Source organism: Carcharodon carcharias, chromosome 32 (assembly GCF_017639515.1).
Source record: "Carcharodon carcharias isolate sCarCar2 chromosome 32, sCarCar2.pri, whole genome shotgun sequence".
NCBI lineage: Eukaryota > Metazoa > Chordata > Chondrichthyes > Lamniformes > Lamnidae > Carcharodon > Carcharodon carcharias.
The window spans coordinates 9405378-9427640 of NC_054498.1; the positions used below are offsets into that span (position 1 = coordinate 9405378).

At 45.4% G+C, this 22263-nt stretch overlaps 1 protein-coding gene across 1 annotated transcript in view; it reads left to right on the forward strand.

The window, feature by feature from the left end:
- The window catches only part of ccdc33 (coiled-coil domain containing 33), a 312770-nt gene that overhangs the window by 125759 nt on the left and 164748 nt on the right, over positions 1-22263 (forward strand). The window contains exons 6-9 of the mRNA XM_041178215.1: positions 9192-9301; positions 11791-11892; positions 14182-14273; positions 16832-16952. Coding sequence (XP_041034149.1) covers positions 9192-9301; positions 11791-11892; positions 14182-14273; positions 16832-16952 — 425 coding nt within the window. The remainder of the gene's footprint in view (positions 1-9191; positions 9302-11790; positions 11893-14181; positions 14274-16831; positions 16953-22263) is intronic.

The window sequence follows — 22263 nt, forward strand, 5'->3', positions numbered from 1 at the left end:
ATGGTATGTACTTCCCGTCTCATTGGCCAATGGAAATAAGTTTTTCTAAGCTACCCTCTCAAAATTCTCATATCAGATCTCCGCCTAAGGTTCCTTAATGAAAAGGGTTCTACTTTCTTCACCCGCTCCTTGCAACTGTAGCCTCTTCCCCCATTGATATAATGTGAGGAAGTATCTTCTCTACCTCTTGCTATGATTCAGGTGTGCTGGGCTGGGGGAAGACAGAAGCATTCTCCAACCACACAACAGAACATTTGTATTAATTGGATGGGGCAGCAGATGGGGTCTATATCCTTTTGGGACCAGGCCGATGGGCAGAAATGTTCTTTCCCAGCCATGTATCTGCCACTATTTAGCCTTTGCCAAAAGAAATCACTGACTGACCACTAGGGTTGCCAACTGTGATTAAATGTATTCCCGCAGGTTTCATCACCTGATTTGCCCCCACGCTCCAGCCATTAATCGGCCAACACATCCATCCTGGTGACAGACTGCCTTCCCACGCCAACTGGAAAGCAAAAAGACTCATTACCCAATTGGCTAATGCTTAGCTGTCAGCCAAACAGCCTCTTCTTCCCAATTTTTAATATTTTTAGATAAAAGCAAAAAACTGCGGATGCTGGAAATCGAAAACAAAAACTAAAATACCTGGAAAAACTCAGCAGGTCTGGCAGCATCTGTGGAAGGGAGCACAGTTAATGTTTCGAGTCCGCATGACTCTTCATCAGAACTAATGAAAAATAGAAAAGGGGTGAAATATAAGCTGGTTTAAGGGGTGGGGGAGTGTCGGGATAAGAGAGCTGGATAGAGGGCCAGTGATAGGTGAAGATAACCAAAAGGTGTCACAGACAAAAGGAAAAAGAGGTGTTGAAGGTGGTGACATTATCTAAAGGAATGTGCGAATCACGGGTAGAAAGCAGGACAAATAAGGTACAGATAGCTCTAGTGGGGGTGGGGTGAAGGAATCGAAAAAGGCTAAAAGGTGGATGGAAATAATGGATGGAAATACATTTAAAAATAATGGAAATAGGTGGGAAAAGAAAAATCTATATAAATTATTGGAAAAAACAAAAAGGAGGGGGAAAAATCAGAAAGGGGTTGGGATGGAGGAGAGAGTTCATGATCTAAAATTGTTGAACTCAATATTCAGTCCGGAAGGCTGTAAAGTGCCTAGTCGGAAGATGAGGTCCTGTTCCTCCAGTTTGCGTTGAGTTTCACTGGAACAATGCAACAGGCCAAGGACGGACATGTGGGCATGAGAGCAGGGTGGGGTGTTGAAATGGCAAGTGACAGGGAGGTCTGGGTAATGCTTGTGGACAGACCGAAGGTGTTCTGCAAAGCGGTCACCCAGTCTGCGTTTGGTCTCTCCAATGTAGGGGAAACCGCATTGGGAGCAACGAATGCAGTAGACTAAGTTGAGGGAAGTACAAGTGAAATGCTGCTTCACTTGAAAGGAGGGTTTGGGCCCTTGGACGGTGAGGAGAGGGGAAGTAAAGGGGCAGGTGTTGCACCTTTTGTGGTTGCATGGGAAGGTGCCGTGGGAGGGGGTTGAGGTGCAGGGGGTGATGGAGGAGTGGACCAGGGTGTGACAGAGAGAACGATCCCTACGGAATGCCGCCGAGGGGGTTGAAGGGAAGATGTGTTTGGTGGTGTCATTATGCTGGTGGAAATGGCGGAGGATGATCCTTTGAATACGGAGGCTGGTGGGGTGATAAGTGAGGACAAGGGGGACCCTATCATGTTTCTGGGAGGGAGAGGAAGGTGTGAGGGCGGATGCACGGGAGATGGGCCGGACACAGTTGAGGGCCCTGTCAACTACCGTGGGTGGAAAACCTCGGTTAAGGAAGAAGGAGGACATGTCAGAGGAACTGTTTTTGAAGGTAGCATCATCAGAACAGACGCGACGGAGGCGAAGGAACTGAGAGAATGGGATGGAGTTCTTACAGAAAGCGGGGTGTGAGGAGCTGTAGTCGAGGTAGATGTGGGAGTCGGTGGGCTTGTAATGGATATTGGTGTGCAGTCTATCACCAGAAATTGAGACAGAGAGGTCAAGTAAGGGAAGGGAAGTGTCAGTGATAGACCATGTGAAAATGATGGAGGGGTGGAAATTGGAAGTAAAATTAATAATTTTTTCCAGATCCAGACGAGAGCATGAAGCAGCACCGAAGTAATCATTGATGTACTGGAGAAAGAGTTGTGGGAGGGGGCCGGAGTAGGACTGGAACAAGGAATGTGCCACATACCCGATAAAGAGACAGGCATAGCTGGGGCCCATGCGGGTACCCATTGCCACACGTGAGAGGAGTTTAAGGAGAAATTGTTCAGTGTGAGAACAAGTTCAGCCAGACGGAAGAGAGTGGTGGTGGATGGGGATTGTTCGGGCCTCTGTTCGAGGAAGAAGCAGAGAGCCCTCAGACCATCCTGGTGGGGGATGGAGGTGCAGAGGGATTGGACGTCCATGGTGGGGAAGAGGCGGTTGGGGCCAGGGAACTGGAAATTGTTGATATGATGTAGGGCGTCAGAGGAAGCACGGATGTAGGTGGGAAGGGACTGGACCCTTTCTGATTTTTCCCCCTCCTTTTTGTTTTTCCAATAATTTATATAGATTTTTCTTTTCCCACCTTTTTCCATTATTTTTAAATGTATTTCCATCCATTGTTTTATCTCTACATTTTAGCTTTCTTCGATTCCTTCACCCCATCCCACCCCCACTAGGGCTATCTGTACCTTGCTTGTCCTGCTTTCTACCCTTAATTAGCACATTCCTTTAGATAATATCACCACCTTCAACACCTCTTTGTCCTTTTGTCTGTGACATCTTTTGGTTATCTCCACCTATCACTGGCCCTCTATCCAGCTCTCTTGTCCCAACCCTCCCCCACTTAAACCAGCTTATATTTCACCCCTTTTCTATTTTTCCTTAATTCTGTTGAAGAGTCAGACGGACTCGAAACGTTGCTCCCTTCCACAGATGTTTCAATATTTTTATATCGGGTGAAGAGAAACGTTCAAAGAAAATTTGGTGCTTGGTGGGAGTGGGGAATGTATTTTTTAATATCCGAATGATTTTACTCCAGGGTTGCACACAGTGTCCTGGAGATTGATCTTCAATTCCTGGAGACTCCAGGCCAATCCTGGAAGGTTGGCAACCCTACTGGGCACAGGCCTACAATGACACCCTTTTAAGCACATGCACTAGTTGTATTAAAGACCTTGCATAAACACAATAGAGGTAAATATAGCTCAAGTGTGAATACTCGCTGAACAAATATCCAGTCAATAAACAAAATGGCAAAAGTACTTGCAACAGTCTTCATCCGTCTGCTTGTAATCTTACCATTATATCCACAAACTCATAAAAATGTTCAAGCTCATGTGCATGCAGCATGTGAATATGAATATTGAGACCACATGTCCAATACCAGTGTCTGTTATTAATTTATTTACTGCTCGGAATTACAATTTGCCATACCTGGATTCCCAATTTGCCAACTTGTAGTTGAAGTGATGGACCATACGATTTGAGGATCAGAGTTAATTTCTTCAGATGTGGTTGAGTAATAGAGGGCCGGATTTTCGATGCAGGGTTGGGAATTGAATGCCTGGATGAATTCTGGGGTCCGGAGCCGAGTTCTTCCTGTGACACGATTTCTAAGCGCGAATGGCCTAATTCACCAGGAGGCCGAGATTGGTGTAGTGTTCAATTGTTCTGCGTTCGATTGTGGGAGTCTGTTTGCAATTGATGCTCACAGTGCTTGCTTGGTTAATCCTGGATGTGAACTCAGAGAAAAGCGAAAAGACACTCAGAAGGTGCTAGAAGCAAGAGCTGGGATAAGCGTGAGTGCAGAGATATTCTAAAGCACTGTAAATAAACCTGTTGCAGATTTAGAAAGTAGTGGCACCTCTGCATTGCTCTGAGGAAGATCAAATATATAAATTATACAATAATCAGCACCCAATTAGAGGTGCTGAGGGCTATCGGGAAGCAGGAGCTGCATGCAGGGGCCAGTGGTAAAGGCAGGTGGCAGCCATGTTGGGGGGGTTTGAACAGACATCTCCTTGGGTAACCATTAAGGTCACCAACTGTGATTAAATGTATTCCTGGAGGTTCCATCACATGATTTGCCCTCACACTCCAGCCATTAGTCGGCCAACACATCCATCCTTGTGTCAAGCTGTCTTCCTGCACCAATTGGAAGGCAAAAAGATTCATTATCCAATTGGATGACACTTGGCTGTCAGCCAAATAGCCACTTTTTTTCCCATTTATATCTGGTAAAGAGAAGTGTTCAAAGAAAATGACAAAATAAAACCCCAATCATTTTCAATGTCCAAATAATTTTTCTCCGGGGTTGCACACAACAGTCCTGGAGATTGACCTTCAGTTCCTGGAGACTCCAGGTCAGTCCTGGAGGGTTGGCAACCCTAAAGGCCACAGAGGTGGAACAAGATGGACAGCGGCCTTGGATGACAAGCTAAGGACCAGCACTCATGTTGGTGCTGAATGGCCCCGCAGATTTATCTTAAAGACAACTGGAGAGACACTTATTTGAGTGCTGACATGTACAAATGAGACTGTTCAGGCTGCTGGGGAAAAAAAATTGAGAATTGCATTCGGGAACTGACAGGCTTCTTGACAAGCTCCTTAAGGATCTTAGGGGGGCGTTAATTGGAGGTTAAAGCATTCCCCACTCCCACCACGCACCAAATTCCGCCCCCCCAATTCCCCCAATAGCCCTTTGCAATGACTCACGGGGATCACCTGCATCGGCTCCTGACCCCACAGCCATTTGAAAATTTCCAGCCACGGTTTTTTGGAAATAGCACACAGCAATCCATCTCCAGTGTCCAGAATGCATAAATGGCTCGAGAGTATAGCGCCAACCACAAGGTCAAATGGAGCAATTTAACAATCTGGATGAAAGTGGTGCTGTGGGGAGGACCTCAATTTCTTTTTGAGGCATTGCTGACCTTATATCAGGCTCAATCAGAGGTAAAAATCTCAGCTTTATGGGTAAATAATGTTTATTCTCAAATAAATCCAGAGGGCACCCAGCCAAAGAGATAAAAAGTAGACACTCTACTTATATGTAGGCTTCTGAGAGTGAAATGTGTTTCACAACTTTTCCGATAAACCCGTTTTCTGTTTATGAAACAACTGGAAATAGTCTCAAGATTTGAATTAAGCTGATTAAAGGCAAATGACACAGGAAATTCTTTGCAAAAAGAATATGAACTCACCGGCTCTGCAAGAGTAACTGAACAGTGGTCTGAAGAGGGAGCGCAGCCCATAATGTAAATTACTGCCATAGGAATTAGGCTTAGAAGACTTCCTGTGCCTTGAGGCAGACAAAACACATGCTCCTGTCTGTTTTTCGTAGTTTGTTTATCCTCGAACAGATCACCAGGCTGAAGCCAGGGTGTTCTCCACCAAGGGACGCCACTCCACATTGAGCATGGCTGACCAGGGAATTCTCCTCCTCTCACTGCCTGCCATGGGTATATTGGAGGGACTTGCAGGTCGATAATCAATCTATTTGGCCACATTATGGACAGACCTTCCATCAAGTCTTGGAGTAGGACTTGAACTCGGAGCTTCTGGCTCAGGGGCAGGGAGGTAGTTCAGGGAAATATCAGGTGAGGCACAATGAGCCATATGTGGTACACTTCACTTCAAAGACATGGAACAGAAGTCACATTAGAATCACTGATTTTTTCTTAACTTGTTCCACCCTACATCAACTTCTGCTCATCCAAAAAAACCTGCTGCACATATCTTAACTTGCAGCAAGTGCCACTCACCCACATGCTCGGTTGACCTACATTGGATTCTAGTCCAGCAACACCTCATCCTTGCTTCCAAATTCCTCCGTCTCCTCACCCCTCCCTCGATCTCTATATTTACTCCAATCCTTCGAGATCTCCGGACTCCTCCCAATTCTGGCCTCTTGCACATCCCCTATTTTTATCGCTCCACCATTGGTGGCCTTGCTTTCAGCTCCCTGGGCCCCAAGCTTTGGAATCCCCTGCTTACACCTCTCCGTGTCACTTTCTCTCTCTCTCTCTCTCTCTCTCGCTATCTATCTCTGGCCTCCTTTAAGACAATCCTCTTTGAGTAAGCTTTTGGTCACTTGCCTGTTAACCCCATCCATGGCTCGTTGTCAAATATTGACTGAGAACACTGCCGGGAAACACCAAGGGCCATGTTTGCTACGAGAAAGGTGCTATGTAAATGTTGGTGTTGTTAATTTGCTGCCTCGTAAACACTTGTTTGTTTTTTCTCTTTGATTCGTTCCTTGAAGCATTCATTCTTGACAAAAACAAAAATACTGGGAAAAACTCAGCAGGTCTGACAGCATCTGCGGAGAGGAACACAGTTAACGTTTCTTCAACAGAACTAAGTAAAAATAGAAAAGAGGTGAAATATAAGCTGGTTTAAGGTGGGGGGAGGGTAGAGCTGGATAGAGGGCCAGTGATAGGTGGAGATAACCAAAATATGTCATAGACAAAAGGACAAAGAGGTGTTGAAGGTGGTGATATTAGCTAAGGAATGTGTAACTCATTCTTGAGTTGTTTCGGTCCCTCGCCCCCCTGCTGAGCTATTGATGTTGTCTCTGCTTTGCCATCTCCTCCAGAAATAATTCCCATGTGTTAGAGATGGTTTCAGTGGTTTTGCATCCATTGTCCTGTGTCAGCCTAAAAGACAAGTAGCAGGAAACCAGGGAGGGGAAATGGATTTTTGTGTTGCCGTGTGTTTTAGCTTAGGATTCCTTATCTCCATTATCTAGAATTTGGTGAATTTATTTCAGGGTTCAAGAAAATTCAATATCTAATGAAAACTAAATCAGAATGAGGAGAATAACAATCTAATGTTCAGAATTACATGCTCACTTACAAACCCAGTTTTGCAGTCACTTGGGCTTTGCAGTCTGGATCTAACTGCATCCTTAATTGGGGGATGGGGGGAGGGGGTTGGCAGCAAGGGCAACCCGGTGTCGGGTCCTTCGATCACGCACTTAGTGCCTTCAAACAAGGGACCTCCTGGGAGGCCGCGAGCAACTCTGACAGCATTTGCTCATTGCGCTTCCCACATGGTGAGCCCCCCCGGCTGATGCTGGTTGATGAGTGGGATGAGGCTCTTCAGAGGGACATTAATTGCCCAATTAAGGGCCTCAAATATCAGCAGGGTGGAAGGCTGACAATGGCCCTTCCACCACGGGGTTAATCAGGTTTGGGGGCAGGAATCCTCACCCACTACCAAACTTGACTCTGGGGAAGGCACAAAATTCCACCCTTCACGGTGTAAGCAACTGTCAAAATAATTATACAACAGGGTACAATTTCTGTACAGAGGTCAGGAACAGCCTGTTTCCAAGCCAGGTCACATACTGTTCACAATGTGAGATTATACTATCTGTAACTAACCATAATAATACATTGTATGCCTGGCTAACCCCAAACACCAGCCAGTTTGTCTTGGGAGCATGGAATAGAGAGAGAACTATTTGGAATTCCTTGATAATTGGATGGTAATATTTGGTGCAAAGTTCATCAAGATATGTGAAATGAAATTCAAAAGAGGCGAAAATAGTGATGTGAAGTAGGGTTTGGGATTGGGCTTGTTGAACCAACTTGTCTCTCCCTGCCCATCATTTCCACATGTTTGCATGACATCTGGATTCAACTACCAATAATAAGTAGCAAGGCATCCTTTGTAATCTTAGTGTTGACTGTGAGGATGTGCAACTTATAAATATTTTTTAATTCCATGTCCAAGAACCATTCATATCAGTAATGTGGTGATTAAAAAAAATTATAGTCTTAACAGCTCCTTGGATTTAAGTGTGTGTTGCTTCAAATTTTTCTTATTGCTCAGGATTTATTTTGTAGTAGAAACATTAGGCTGGGATTTTAGTTCCGGTGTCCTGATACCAATGCCGGGCTGAATTCTGGAGAAGATTTTCAAGGAGGCAGTAATGGTCAATTTTCTGTGTTTGATTATATGAGTCTGGTCACTGATCCAAGCTCCTTGTGCTTGATTGGTTAAGCCTAGGTGTTGACCCAGAGCACTACAGCAGTTACTGGAAGCTGAGCTATAAGCATGAGTACAGACATTTTGTGATTGCAGAGGTATTTTAAAACCCTTGTAGCTAAACCTGTTGCACACTTAGAACCTGGTGTCATCTCTGCATTGTTTAAAGATTTATAAAATATACAACAGAGGTGACCAATTAAGAAGCTGCCTCCAAGAGCTCCATCTAATTAAGGATGGCAGATGGGTTTTGCAGCCAGGAGGGCAATGGGAGTGCCCAAGGCTTGTGGGCAGCCAGCAGCCTACATGGGTGCTGCCATAGTAGGTGGGAGACTGTGAGCGCACCTCAAACTGGAGGTACCTCTAAAGTCACAGCTGCCAAGGTGTGAAAAGGGTGGGGGGACATCTCTGCAGGATGGCCTGTGGATCTCTGGCACCCACAATGTTGATTTGGGGGCTACAGAATTAAAAGAGGCATCTGTAGTGTATTGAAAATTGCATTGTTCATTTTATCGAGTTGAGGTTAACATGCACATATGTAGAATCAGAGGGAGTTCGCTAGAAAGAGATAATAAAAGATCCATGTTTGACAACACAGTTCTAATTCTAAATGTCTCTAGCTGAATATATAACCGTTTCTGTCCCAGGAACATCACAATGGTGATAGGATAGTGCGAAATAGGAAACATTGCCGTTAGGTATGAAACTTTTGAGGTTTTTGAACAAAATGCATAAAGCAATTTTCAATACACTACATCATCGCTGAGACCCCCCCACCCTCCCCCTCCCACCCCCCCACCACCACCACCAACCCACCCACCCCCCCCCCCCACCAAGCCTGCAGCCGGGAAGCCACATCCATCCACCTGCTGGGCTTTAGCCTCAATGGGGAGGCTCGTCTGCAATCCGGAAAATTCCAGACGTGTATGATGACTTCCTTTAATTGGTCTTAATGACTACCTGCCGCAGGTAGTCGTTACCAACCCCTTCCACAACCACGTAAGCCGCCTCACTGAAAATAGTTTGGAGGCGGACACATACTGGCAGACCAGCACTTTGGTCAGTAGCGTGGAATTGTCCGCACATCTGCCTCCAAGCCCACCACTTTCGCGAATGGAAATCCAGCCCTTTTTTCTGTCTTTTTCTCATTGCTCCACAGTGGTGGTCCTGGACATTGCGGACAGCAGAACCAAGGAACTATTAGCCAGTTACCGTGTACCTATCACCTATCTGCAGATGTTTCATCATTACCATGTCGAGCTGATACAGGTAAGTGGGTGTAAAATCCCCCACATCACTATTCAAGGAGGAGTCGTGGTGTTCTCCCTGGTGTCCTGTCCAATGACTATTCTTCAACCACCATCACTAAAATCAGAAGGTCTAGCCACTTATCTCATTGTGGTTTGTGTGGGAGCTTGCTGTGCACAAATTGGCTCAAACATTTCCTACATTACAACAGTTCCAGCACTTCTAAGTGGGTGTAAAGTGCTTTGGGGTATCTTGTGGTTGTGAAAGGCACTACATAAATACAAAATCTTTTGTCCTGTTCTGAAAGGGTGGGCCAGGCTAGTGGGAAGTAAACTGTTCCCAATAATTAATGGTTCTGGTGTGATGCAACACCCACCCATGCACATTAGGAAAGGTCAGGGCTGCTACATAGAGGTGATACTGGGAGTGCTGCTTTGGCCATCTCTAGGAATATCTGAAAACAGCTGCCAGTTGATTTTGTATTCTTGACTACAGCACAATATTCCAACTGAAATTTAAGGTGGCATCTACAATCTTCCCTACAATGAAACTGTTCCATCGCATTGAAAATGACCCAGGAAAAATATCACTTAAATGCCAAAGGTAACTGATAAAATCAGAAAGAGAAACAGGAAACAGAAGTCCCCCTGACCCACTGATCATGTCTCATCACGTAACCACGAATTACTCATCACTCCATTTCTCTTTAATTCCCCTATTCATCAAAGCGTTGAGTACAAAATTCAGAGCCCTTACCCACATTTACAAATTCCATCCCAGCCTCCTTCCCCCACCCACCACTCACCTCACCCCACCCCACCCCACTCCACCCCACCTCACCACCACCAACGTCTGCGCCCTCCTCTGGTCCAATGTCTCAGCCATCACCTCTCAGTCTCCTCATTCTGGTCTCATTGTCCTTGCCCTTTCAGCAGTCTTGACTGCACACTCTGGGACTGTCTTCCTAAACCTTGCCGCTCCAACTCCCTTCTCTCTCTGGTCAGGGAGCAATGTTCCCCTAACCTCTCCTCTGCTCCTCCCCTCCTTTGTGAAACCCTTTGGGATGATTGCAATGTTAACAATGTGGTGATAATGCAAGTTGTTTCTTTAATGGATCACTATCTTCCAGATGATGATCATTCTGTGGATTCCTGCAGTGTGCCTGAGTTTATATTTACAAAGGGACCTGAGAGGTAATCTAAGAAGTTGCATTTTCCGAATTACAAAAAAGCCCATGATGGGGAAGCAGTTTGCGTCCACTTCCTCTGCTTTCGATGATTACAAGGGGTTTGTACAATGGAGTGTGAAATTCCAGAAGCTGAGAAAAAAAAATTCTTTTGTTCTTGAAACTCCTGGGGTTAGCTCCCTAACAAAGGGCCAATCCTGTGATCAGGTGACTTGTAGCAGCCATCTTTTCATTGTTCAACAGTCCAGTTAAAAAAAAATAGCAATAAGGTTAAAGTTTTAAACATACATTGGTGGGGTTCTTTTCATGTCGTAGGAACCCGATATTACATAGAATATACAGCAAAGAAACAGACCATTTGGCCCAACTAGCCCATGTCTGCATTTATGTAGCACTCAAACCTCCTCTCAACCTACCTCACCTAACCCTAACAGTATATCCCTCCATTCCTTCCTGCCTCATCTATTTATCTAGCTTCCCCTTAAATTCATCTATGCTATTCACCTCAACTATTCCTAGCACAATGAGTATTAATGACTGCATGATACTTTCCCTTCACCTTTGAGGCTCCTGGATTGTCACTATAGTGCTCTCCTATTGGAACTAATACAAGGATTAATTCCTGTGTTTTTTTTAATTTCATTTACGGTATGTGGGCATCACTGACTGGGCCAACATTTATTCCCCATTCCTAATTGTCCTTGAGAAGGTGGTGGTGAGTTGTCTCCTTGAACGGCTGCAGTCCATGTGGTGTAGGTACACCCACAGTGCTGTTAGGGAGGGAGTTCTAGGATTTTGACCCAGCGACAGTGAAGGAACGGTGATATATTTCTAAGTCAGGATGGTGAGTGACTTGGACGGGAACTTCCAGGTGCTGGTGCTCCCATGTATCTGCTGCCCTTGCCCTTCTAGACGGTAGTGGTTTTTTGGTTTGGAAGGTGCTGTCTAAGGAGCCTTGCTGAATTCCTGCAGTGCAACCCCTGTAGATGGTACACATACTGCTGCTACTGTGCGCTGGTGGTGGAGGGAGTGAATGTTTGTGGATGGGGTGCCAATCAAGTGGGCTGCTTTGTCCTAAAGGGCGTCAAGCTTCTTGAGTGTTGTGGGAGCTGCACTCATCCAGGCAAGTGGAGAGTATTCCATCACACTCCTGACTTGTGCCTTGTAGATAGTGTAGTCAAGAGGTGAGTTACTTGCCACAGGATTTCTACCCTCTGACCTGCTTTTGTAGCCATAGTATTTATGTGTTTTTGGCTTCTGATTGACAGTGATATTTCTTGTTTGTCTCTTTCCACCTCCCCACCCACCCCTCCCCCAACTCCAGCCCCACCCCAGCATCCCGTCTGGCGTTCGATTGTACATCAGCATCGTTCGAAAAGGCTGCATCATCCCTCGTCAAGAAGGCTTCGCTTTCACCGGGTTTGAGGTGGGATCTGGAATGTGTGCGCCAGGAAAAAAAGACACACTCATTTCTTTAACAACAAAGATGACAGTGGAAAGAATTCTGATACGAATCTGGTGGGGTGGGGGTGGGGTTCTCCTGGGGTTATCTAGTTTCTCCATTTGTGCATAATAACATTCACTTCAAGAAGTGACCTTACTTACAGATGCACTGACACTAAACATGTGTTGAGAAATCTAAAGACAGCATATGTCACTCAAAGGATATTAATATTAATGTATGCAGATATAAAGTTTTTAGTGAGGCTGCTAATTGCTCTGATCCTGGAAATGCAATTATTAAAACACGCCTGCTTCTTGTCTTGGTCTGGAGTACTTTTTCCTTTTTCAGCGAAGGTTTTACTTCATTTCAAATACTTGGTTAACGGCTCCCGAAAATACAGCAGGCAGGAAGAGTTTTAGATGAGCACGTTCAGTCTTCTGTGTGTGTACACGGTGTAATTTCAGCCCACTCCCGCCACAGCTCCACGCCCATGCCTGCTGATTCCTGCAGTGCCATGGCAACCGAGGCATTCAAAGCATCACAGATTCAGTCATCAAGTGCTCTCGGCTGAATGCTTAAGGTGTCCTTTGGTGTCCCTTTTTTATGTGTGGTTGATGATGAACCCTCGCGATTGATGGCCCCAGCCTCTGCACCATCGATACCATAGGCATGTCAAGTTTGCCGTCGGCTTCAGGGAGCCGAGCTAGCGAGGGTGGATACGGGGAGACTTGTCCATCACCTTCGCACCAATTCAGCAGCAGGGTATCTGAGAATAGAACCCATTGCCATTCCCAACCAAGCGCTGGTGGGAAAGAGTCCAGACAGAAACATAAAAGGAAGTCCCAATTTTAATCGCTCCGCCTTTTGGTGGCTGTGCCTTCAGTTGCCTAGGTCCCAATCCCTGGAACAAAAAGAAAAATAGCTGGAAAAACTCAGCAGGTCTGACAGCATCTGCGGAGAGGAACACAGTTAACGTTTCAAGTCCGTATGACTCTTCATCAGAGTTCTGATGAAGTTATGGGCAGGGGGATGGGTTAAACTGGCACTATTTCCATGGGTCCCTGTGGCATCCCTTCTTGTCCCAATTCCCACTTCCACTGATGATGCCGCCACTCCTATGGGCCTCATTTGGGAGACAGTTCAGCATCATTTAAGTGAGGCCAAAGAGTTAAAATAATTCCTGGACTCCGCACAGGAGGTCAATTCCCATCTGCTCCGAACCCCTTCCATTCCAAAAGCGCCTCAACTTCAAATTGGGCCTCATATGCAAGGGCTTCATAAAGGACGTAGATTGATGCAATTGTCATGGTGATTGCCAAAGGGGAGGTCTTCAGCTCGTTTCCCCCCACCTCACGGCCCTGCGCTTTCCTCTTCAGTTGCCCATAGGAGTCTCCCCTTTCCAATTTCAATAAGCAATATGACTAAGGAAAAGAATACAACAGGTGGTTTCCTGTTGTCTTCCTCATGTGTGCTTAAAGGAAACGCAAGTCCTCTTCCCGAAGGATCCTCAGCCGTTGTCCCTCGAGGTTCTTGCTCTTCCACCTTCACCACCAAAAAGTCATTGGTTTCCACCAATGGCCATGGCTCCTAACCCTGAGTGGGGATCTTCACCTGCATGGGCCTGGGGAGACTTGCAAAAACAGAGATGACGCCGCCCCCCCCCCACCCCCAAACAGATCTCAACCGACCCGGTTCCCTCGAGACTGATGAGGCGCAGATTTCCAGCCCCATCGTGGTGGGGCTGGGGCCAGGAAATGCAGCAGCGAGCCATCCAAAAGGCCGTTGACTTCAGCGGGACCGGAAGATCCTGCCGGCGGGAGGGGCTGTCCAATCCCAGCCATCAAATAGATGGGCTGAAGGGCAACTGGGAATCTAACAGAGAATGCCAAAAACACACAATCAGTCAGTTAAGGTCTGATAGAATTTACAGCACAGAGATAGGCCACTCAGCCCACATGGTCTGTGCCGGCGTTTATGATCCATGAGCCTTCTCTCCCCCTTCTTCATTTCACTCCACCACCATATCCTCTCGCTCATGTGCCCATTTAGCCTCCCCTCAAAGATACATAGCTCATGGTTTGGGCAAGACAATATTAACCTTTCTCTTATGTTGAATGGCCTCATGTGAAACTTTGACAATTTCAGCTTTTACTGCAGCAGTGATGAGCTCACAGCGCTATGGTATTCTGGAGTTTAAGCTAGGGTAACAAAACAAAGACGACACTGCATTAGCTGAGTGAATGTTAGTAAGTGGTTTCATGTTGCTTTCAGGTTCTGCTTCGAGCTGTGGAGAATCCACTGAAGGACTCCAAGGGCCCACTCCTTGCAGTGGCCAGAATAGTGCCTGACTATGAATCCTACAAGTAAGTATTTACATTACAATAATTTCTATCCACGTGATGCAATCTGACTGTAGCATTCAAGCATTGTTGGATTGGACACTGAAAAATGCTGCAGTGCTCATTCTAAGTTAAGTGTAATGTGCTCAAAATCGGAGTGTGGGGTGATTACATTAGATTACATAAGATCTGCAGCACAGATACAGGCCATTCAGCCCAACCAATCCATGCTATTGTTTATGTTTCACTCTTCACATCTTTTCTGATTTGAATCTTCCAATGTAACCCTCTATTCCCTTCTCCCTCATATCTTATCTAGTGTCCCCTTAACTGTGTCTATTCTATTCACTTCAACCATTCCCTGCGATAGCGAGTTCCACCATTTCACCACCCTTTGGCTGAAGAAGTTTCTTCTGAATTCCGTGGTGGATTTCTTGGTGACTATCTTACATTGATGGCCTCTAGTTCCGCTTTTCCCCACAAGAGAAAACATTCCCTCTGTATCCACTCTATCAAGACCTTGCATCATTTTAAAGATCTGTATTAGGTCAGCCCTCAGCCTTCCTTTTTTTCAAGGGGGGAGCCCAGCCTGTCAATCCTTTCCCGGTCTGTACACCCCACATATTTCTGGTATCATCCTTGTAAATCGTCTCTGCACCATCCCCACTGCCTCTATGTACAATTTATAATATAAGGCAGAATCTCCTGCTCTCCCCACCACTTGGTGAGTTTGGTGGTGAGATGACATTTAATCAGGCCGGAGAGTGGCGGTGGGGATGCTGCCTCTTCCTCACCTCCACCCTGTTTATGTTCATGGTGGGACGGCCTTTCTGCCCCATCGCCAATTGACGCTGTTAAGTGGACAATTAATGCCGACTTTAGGGCCTTATCCCTCTGCTGTTGGCATTAACCCATTGGTAGGTGGAGGACTCACCATTCAGGGAGCATGACAAGCAAACCCTGGCGTGTTTGCTTGTGGATTCCAAGGTGGGGGTGATGGTGGTGGTCACTTGTTCAAAGGCACTGATCAAGAGATCTGGCATTGGGAAGGGGCGAGGAGGAGGGGGGGGGGGTTGCTTTGGAGAGCCATGCCCCTGCCCTTGCTGCCACCCCGCTTGCCCCACCCTCCACAACCCCCACCCTGTTAGCCCCTTCCCACCGTAACTCACCTGGGCCCCTCCTTGATCTGAGACTGTAGTGTGGTAGGAGCTGCCAGCCTCTGATTGGCCTGCAACTCTCAGTGGACAGGACTTCTGCCCCCAGGGTATTCGATCCCGGGGGAAGAAGTGCTGCTGGCCTGTCAAGTACCTGAGTGGCAGGCCTTCCCGAAAAGAGGCGATGCAGGGGTCTCACCTGCTCTTCAGCCGGTGGCCGAGACCCCCATCCCCTCTATAAGATTCCGCTCATGGTGACCAGAACCACACGCTGTACCTTAAGTGTGGTCTAACCAAGATTTGAAACTGGTTTAGCATAACTTACCTACTTTTCAATTCTATCCCAATAGAAACAAAACCTAATGCTTGGTTTGCTTTTTTTATGGCCTTGCTAACTTGTGGTGCAACCTTTAGTGATCGGTGCATTTGTGCTCCGAGATTCCTTTGTTCCTTTACCCCACCTGGATTTGCACTTTCGAAGAAATAAGTACTGGCCACCATTTACCCATCAGCACCTACAGCTGGAGACCAGTTCCATCTCTGACAGCCAGAGTTCTCAAGATTGCTCTGTCTGCAGTTTTAGCTGACTGGCAGTGGTTGTCATGGAACCCGAGCACATTAGAGTCACATCGACACTAATATTTCCAGTGATTTCCATGGAGATGGTGAAACTGCAATCAGGACTTTGACGATTGTCGCCAGTTGGTTAAAGCATTCACTTTAGTAATTTACCAGGATCAGGTATCATATCCAGAACATATATCTCTCTCCACCTCTCTCTCTCTTCTCTCTGTGTTTTTCTCTCCCTGTCTCTCCCTCTGTTCCTCTTTCTCTCTCTCTGTATATATATAGATTTTGATAGTGGAACCTAAATTGGGAAACCTGTCATGAGTTGAATACCAGGCAAGGATCCAAACTGTTCCATCATTATTTATTAATCAATCCCAAGTGCTTTGTTAGTCTTCACACCTTTGATGGGCCTTAGCCCTTCACCTCAGTTTCTCAATTAAAATCAATGAATGCAGTGGAGCCTACTTTGCAAAGCACAGTTATATTATTTATGATGTCTTCTTGTGGATTGATGTATATTAATTGAGGAAACTAGGTGAAGGGCCAAGGCCCATCAAAGACAAGTAGAATGGTGGAAACTCTTTGAGTCGATCAATAAGTAATGGCGGCACAGTTAGGTGTTCACCAGTCTGGATTTAAACCCAGGTGTCAGGAGAGACAGTTTCCTTCCCCATAATTGGGGGTGAGTTAATGAGGGTCAATTTTGTAAAGCGTCCCTCCCTAGGAGTGGTGAACTGGATGGTGAAGTGTGAGCCACACAGGAAGATGTCACCAGAGGGATAACAATGGTGGGGCATTTAATTTTTTGAAGTATGATAGATGTAAAGATATTAATCTATCTGTACATTTTTTAACCAGAGACACAGTATTGATGAAGTCTCCCTGGTTGGCTGGTATTAATACCACCATGATAAAATACCCAAGCCTGTACCGGTCCTTTTTTGATGTTCCTCGTCACGCCAGCCAAGGTCACCCACAGGTAGGACGCACGTCAAGATGCCTCAATGGGCTGGGACTGATGTGGAGATGGAACTACTCTGGCTCACATACAAACACAATTGTCGGGCATTTCCATGGGAGTTCTAAGACTCACTGGGGAATCTGAGGTTATGCAGGGAAAATGGGAGAACCAGATGGAAATTCTCACCCAGTATCTTTGTAACCTTTAATTTCACTTTGATTACTGTGTCACTCTCTCTTCCTCCTTCATTGAAACAACTTGGCTACCTGGGCCCTAAGCTCTGAAACTCCCTCTCCAAACCTTTCCACCTCTTGCTTTCTTTCTTTAAGACACTCTTTAAAACTTTCTTCTTTGATCAGGCTTTTAGTCACCTGTCCTAATATTGCCTTATGTTGGCTCAGGGTCAAAGTTTTGTCCTATAAAGCTCCTTTGAAAGCACCTTGGGATGTTTTGCCACACTAAAGGTGCTGTGCAGATGCGCATTGTTGTTGGCAAGTGATTCTCTGCAGAGATTGGCCAGCTCTTGAAAAGCTGAAAGAGTAAAAGAGAGATAGGAGTAATTTATAAACTCATTTTTCATGAGCTTTGCAATCATTGACACTCTAATCCAATCGGTCCATTGGGCGGAACTGCAGTCAGCTGACCTGTGTTAACCGATTGTGTAGCAATTGAAGGAGCCAATCAGAATTGAGCTAGTAGAAGACAGTGGAATGTTGGCAGGTGGGTTGGAGAATCTGAGGTTAGGCACACTGTGGAGATGGTACCTGTATTAAAAGTACAGCATGGGCTTTTAATATCATTTCATTGAATGCTAAGCACAGAAGGTGATCATTGGACCCATCATGCCTGTGTCAGTTCATCTCTCTCCCCTGCTCTTTTCCCACAGCTCTGCATTATTTATTTTCCTTTATGTATTTATCCATTTACCTTTTGAAAATTACCCTGTTGAATCTGCTTCCACTACCCTTTCAGGCAGCATATTCCAGACCATCATAACTCACTGTGTGAAGAAATTTCTCCTCACCTTCCCTCTGGTCCTTTTGCCAATTATCTTAACTCTGTCTTCTCTGTTTACTGACCATTCTGCCACTGGAAACGGTCTCTCCATATCTACTCTTATCAAGGCTCTTCATAATTTTGAGAACTCCTTTAAAATCTCCCCTTAACCTTCTCTGTTCCAAGGAGAACAATCCGTCTTTCTGGTTTCTCCAGACAGATTGAGTTGTTGGAGTAGCCAGAGGTGGATTTTATGTTTTAATTTTTGCTTTGGTTGCTTTGGCATCACATACTAACATTTGTATTCCAGCAACATTCATGTGGCTGGTGCTAGTTAACCAGACATGACCCACTGGCACGAATCCTGGTAATGAAAACTTAGAAATGGAATAATCTAAAGCTGGGCCTTGAAGATTTCAAGTGATGGGGGCTGGGACTATTTCCTTTGGCAGCTTGTTCCATTGTGGGATTGGTCCTTGGGAAGAGGGATTGTTGATACACCGTCTTGGAAACAGATGGTCTTTGTAGTTTGCGTGGGTGGCTGCCTTGTGTATTGTCATTGCTGGAGAGCACCAGGTACTTGTTTCTGTCAATTCCCACCGGCTCATTAGATATTTTATAGAACATGGTCTGTCTATTTTTTCTGCCTCCTTTGCTCTAGATTCCCATTTCAAATCTTTGATTAAGGGTGTGACACTAGTGTATTGCCTTAACTGATCTGTGCAGCAAGTTTTTGAGTTGTTTCAATCTTATTTGGTTTCGAAGGGTTATTGGTGATTGGAATGGTAGCCTTTCACCACCGTTTGGGCAAGAAGGGAGTGCAAGGAGGTTTGGGGCCTGGGATTCCCTTTCCTAGAGGGCTATGATTGTACATTTGTCCTGTAGGTGGCAGCTCCCAGAGCAATACCATCCAATTTGCTACCAAGTGAGATAGCTGATCATAAAAGCAAAATACTGCGGATGCTGGAAATCTGAAATAAAAACAGAAAATGCTGGAAAAACTCAGCAGGTCTGGCAGCATCTGTGGTGAGAGAGAAACAGAGTTAATGTTTCGAGTCTGTATGACTCTCCTTCAGAGCTGATAGCTGAGAGAGATAGCTGACCAGTTAGCAGCAGCAAATGTTTTGCTTCTGTACGCCAATGCTGAATCATTCCGTATATTCAAGACAGGGAGCGATAGATTTTTGAGGAGTACGGGAAATTAGGGATATGGGGATTGGGCACAAAAGTGAAGTTGAGGTCAAAGTTCAGCCATGGTCTTATTGAATGGTGGCGCAGGCTTAAAGGGCTGTGTGGCCTACTCCTGTTTCTTAACCTGTTATGTTGTGTGCTTATTAACAGTGGGGGAGTGAGGGAGATATTAGAAGGAGGGAGAAGGTCAGGGGCCACAGGAGCCAGACTTGATTTCTGCAGGCCACAGAGAGGTTGGCAAGCTGGGGAATGACAACACATCACCACTTACCTTGGAGACAGAGCTGGAGGGGTCTAGCCAGAGAAGAGGGCAAGTTTAAAAGAGGGTGATAGTGGTTTCACAAGAGGTAAGTGTTGCACTCATGGGCAATGTGACTGCAGACAAGGTCTACCCTGCAACTGTAACTACATAAAATGGCTCATGTGCAAATTCTGGATCACAGCTCTGCTTCAAATGTCACCTTCATTACAACCGAACCATTACAAAATACAGTATGCCGACACAACTATTCTCAGTTGCCGTTTGTACGGGCTCTTACTTTAAATGGCCAGCTTCAGATGCTGTCCTTTTATTGCCCAAGGGAGGTTTGGAGATATTATCATTCTGTTGGTGCAGATCTGAATATGTCATTAGCAAGTTGTGGAGGAATGAAACCTGAGTTTAGCCCCAGTTTGTTTCGGGTATGGACTGCAGCTGCATTGCTGTAATTTGAACACAGATGTTCCTGCGCATTATACTTTTTCAGGCATGCTCCTACCGATTCCAAGCACTTTCGCAGTGTGCTGTCTGCTCAGCAAGCTTGGGGAATTAAAGGCTTTACTGTCACCCTCTGTCACTCTACAATGCAGCATTATCTTTGCTTCCCTGTGTATCTTTCAGGAGGATCACACTGATCAGTAATCTAGACTGTGAGTGTCTTTAACAGTTTCCATTTAGTTTGACACTCTCTGAACACACGTCCTGCAGCAATTTTCACTTTATCATTGACGGAACAGAAATCCTGATGTCGATTCTTACAGTACAAGAGGCAATTCGGTCCATTGTGCCCGTGCCATCTCTTTGAAAGAACCATTTCGCTCCCCCCCCACTCCTTTCCCTTCCCCATAGCCCAGGAAATTCCTCCTTTTCAAGTATTTATCCAACCCCCTTTTGAAAGTTATTGAATCTGCTTTCATTGCCCTTTCAGGCAGTGTTGTATATTTTAAATGTTTGATTTGTCTTAAAGTCATGCAGAGATGATACTGCTTTAAAATATCTCTGCAGCCACAAACTGTCTGCACCCATACTTACAGCTCAACCTTTAGTAGCTTCAGTGGTGCCTGTTTACTTAGTTCTGACTCAACACCCAGCCTTGACCAATCAAGCACAGTGTGCATAGATCAGTTACTAGACACTCACAATCAAACACAGAACAATTGAACGCTACAGGCGGTGCATTCCAGATCATAATTTGTTGTGTAAAAGAATTCATGAATCAAATGTTCCACTTTTATCAACAGGATGAATTGCTAACTGGAAGCAAAGCAAGTAGCACAGCAACTCCCTCCCTGAATGAAATGATGGCTCAGAGGGTTCCAGGGAAGGAGTTACAATCCCAAACATCAACCCACCTTTAGAGGTGGTGAACCCATTGATTATTTCCAGCATTTTATTTATGTCAAGTTGCCAGCCATTGCCTTTTAAAAATCTCCACACTGGAACAGGCTTAATCCCTAATGACTCCTCAGCCTGTAGTTCTGTCGAAGGGTCATGAGGACTCGAAACGTCAACTCTTTTCTTCTCCGCCGATGCTGCCAGACCTGCTGAGTTTTTCCAGGTAATTCTGTTTTTGTTTCAGCTATGTTCCAACTTCAGCAACAGAATCCTAAAATTACTGATATTAGCAATTAACACATTATTGCCGAAAAGGGAGACATATACCGCCGAAGCTTTTCACCTTGCACTCATCAGGACAGATCCAAGAATACCAAATTTCAAATCATCACAACAATTTACACGACAGGAGAAAAGGGTGCTGATTGGTTGGCAAGTTGGCTCAGTTCGACTGAGGCAAAATAAAATAAATAAATAAAATTAAAAAGCCAGAGTTGATTTGCCAACCAATTAGCATGGCACATTAGTATAAAGTGTAGTAATTAGTATAAATTGTGGTGATTGTTTGAAATTTTACATTCTTGTGTTTGACCCAGTGAGTACAAGACGAAAAGCTTCAGCAACATTTTTGTCATCTTTTCAGCAACGTTGAAGTTTTGTACTTTCAACTATTTAACACATTGCTCTGATACTATCTAGTGCCTGCTATTTTAGTAGAGGCATTAACCCATTCAAAAGCAAGTGGGTCAGTGAATCTTCTGAAATAGCAGACAAAGGAATGTCATTGTAAATGTCTGCTTATTTGCAAACTATCAGCCCAACTCCAACGCTCACTGCGAATGCAGGCTGGAAATTCCAGACTTTCAGCCCACGATTGTATCCGGCCTATATGGGCACATGCTCCTCCCCTGGGTGACCACCCTTCTTCACTATGCCCAGGCAATCCATCACACCCGACCACTAGCTGAGGACATGGCTCCCATTTCCACCTGCCCATTGAACACATGTGGCCAAATCCACTGGAGAGGAGGGCTTGAAATTTTAAATATTACCATTTGCATCGTGCATGATGGTACCCTATGGTCTGACACAAGGGAGTCTGTGGCTGACCGGTGAATCCGGTTTTGGTGCTTTTGGTCAAGGGAAAATGTTGACCAGGCCACTTCTGTAAACTGTGTCCGGCAGAGATGTGAACTCATAAATAACATTGTTGTGTTATCATGACTGGACCTGTCTAGATTGAATTATTAACGCAAGGGTGAACTGAGACATCTGAGGCTTCCAGGCTGAAAAGAGCATGGGGGAGGCTGGGGGGTAGGTGGTGGTGGGTGGGAGGGGAGAGTGGGGGGTATAACTTTCTCTTGGGTGGTGTGGAAAGACCAATAGCTAATTGCCAGCTCCTTTCCACCACCAACTCATTTCAATTAAAAGGAGCACATAACGATACAGGAAGTGAATTGCTATCATGAGGCACCTTCAGGCAACAGGAAACAGTGCTCAGAAACAGGAATTCTGGCTGATTCTCTCCTAGTCAATATAGAGGGACCC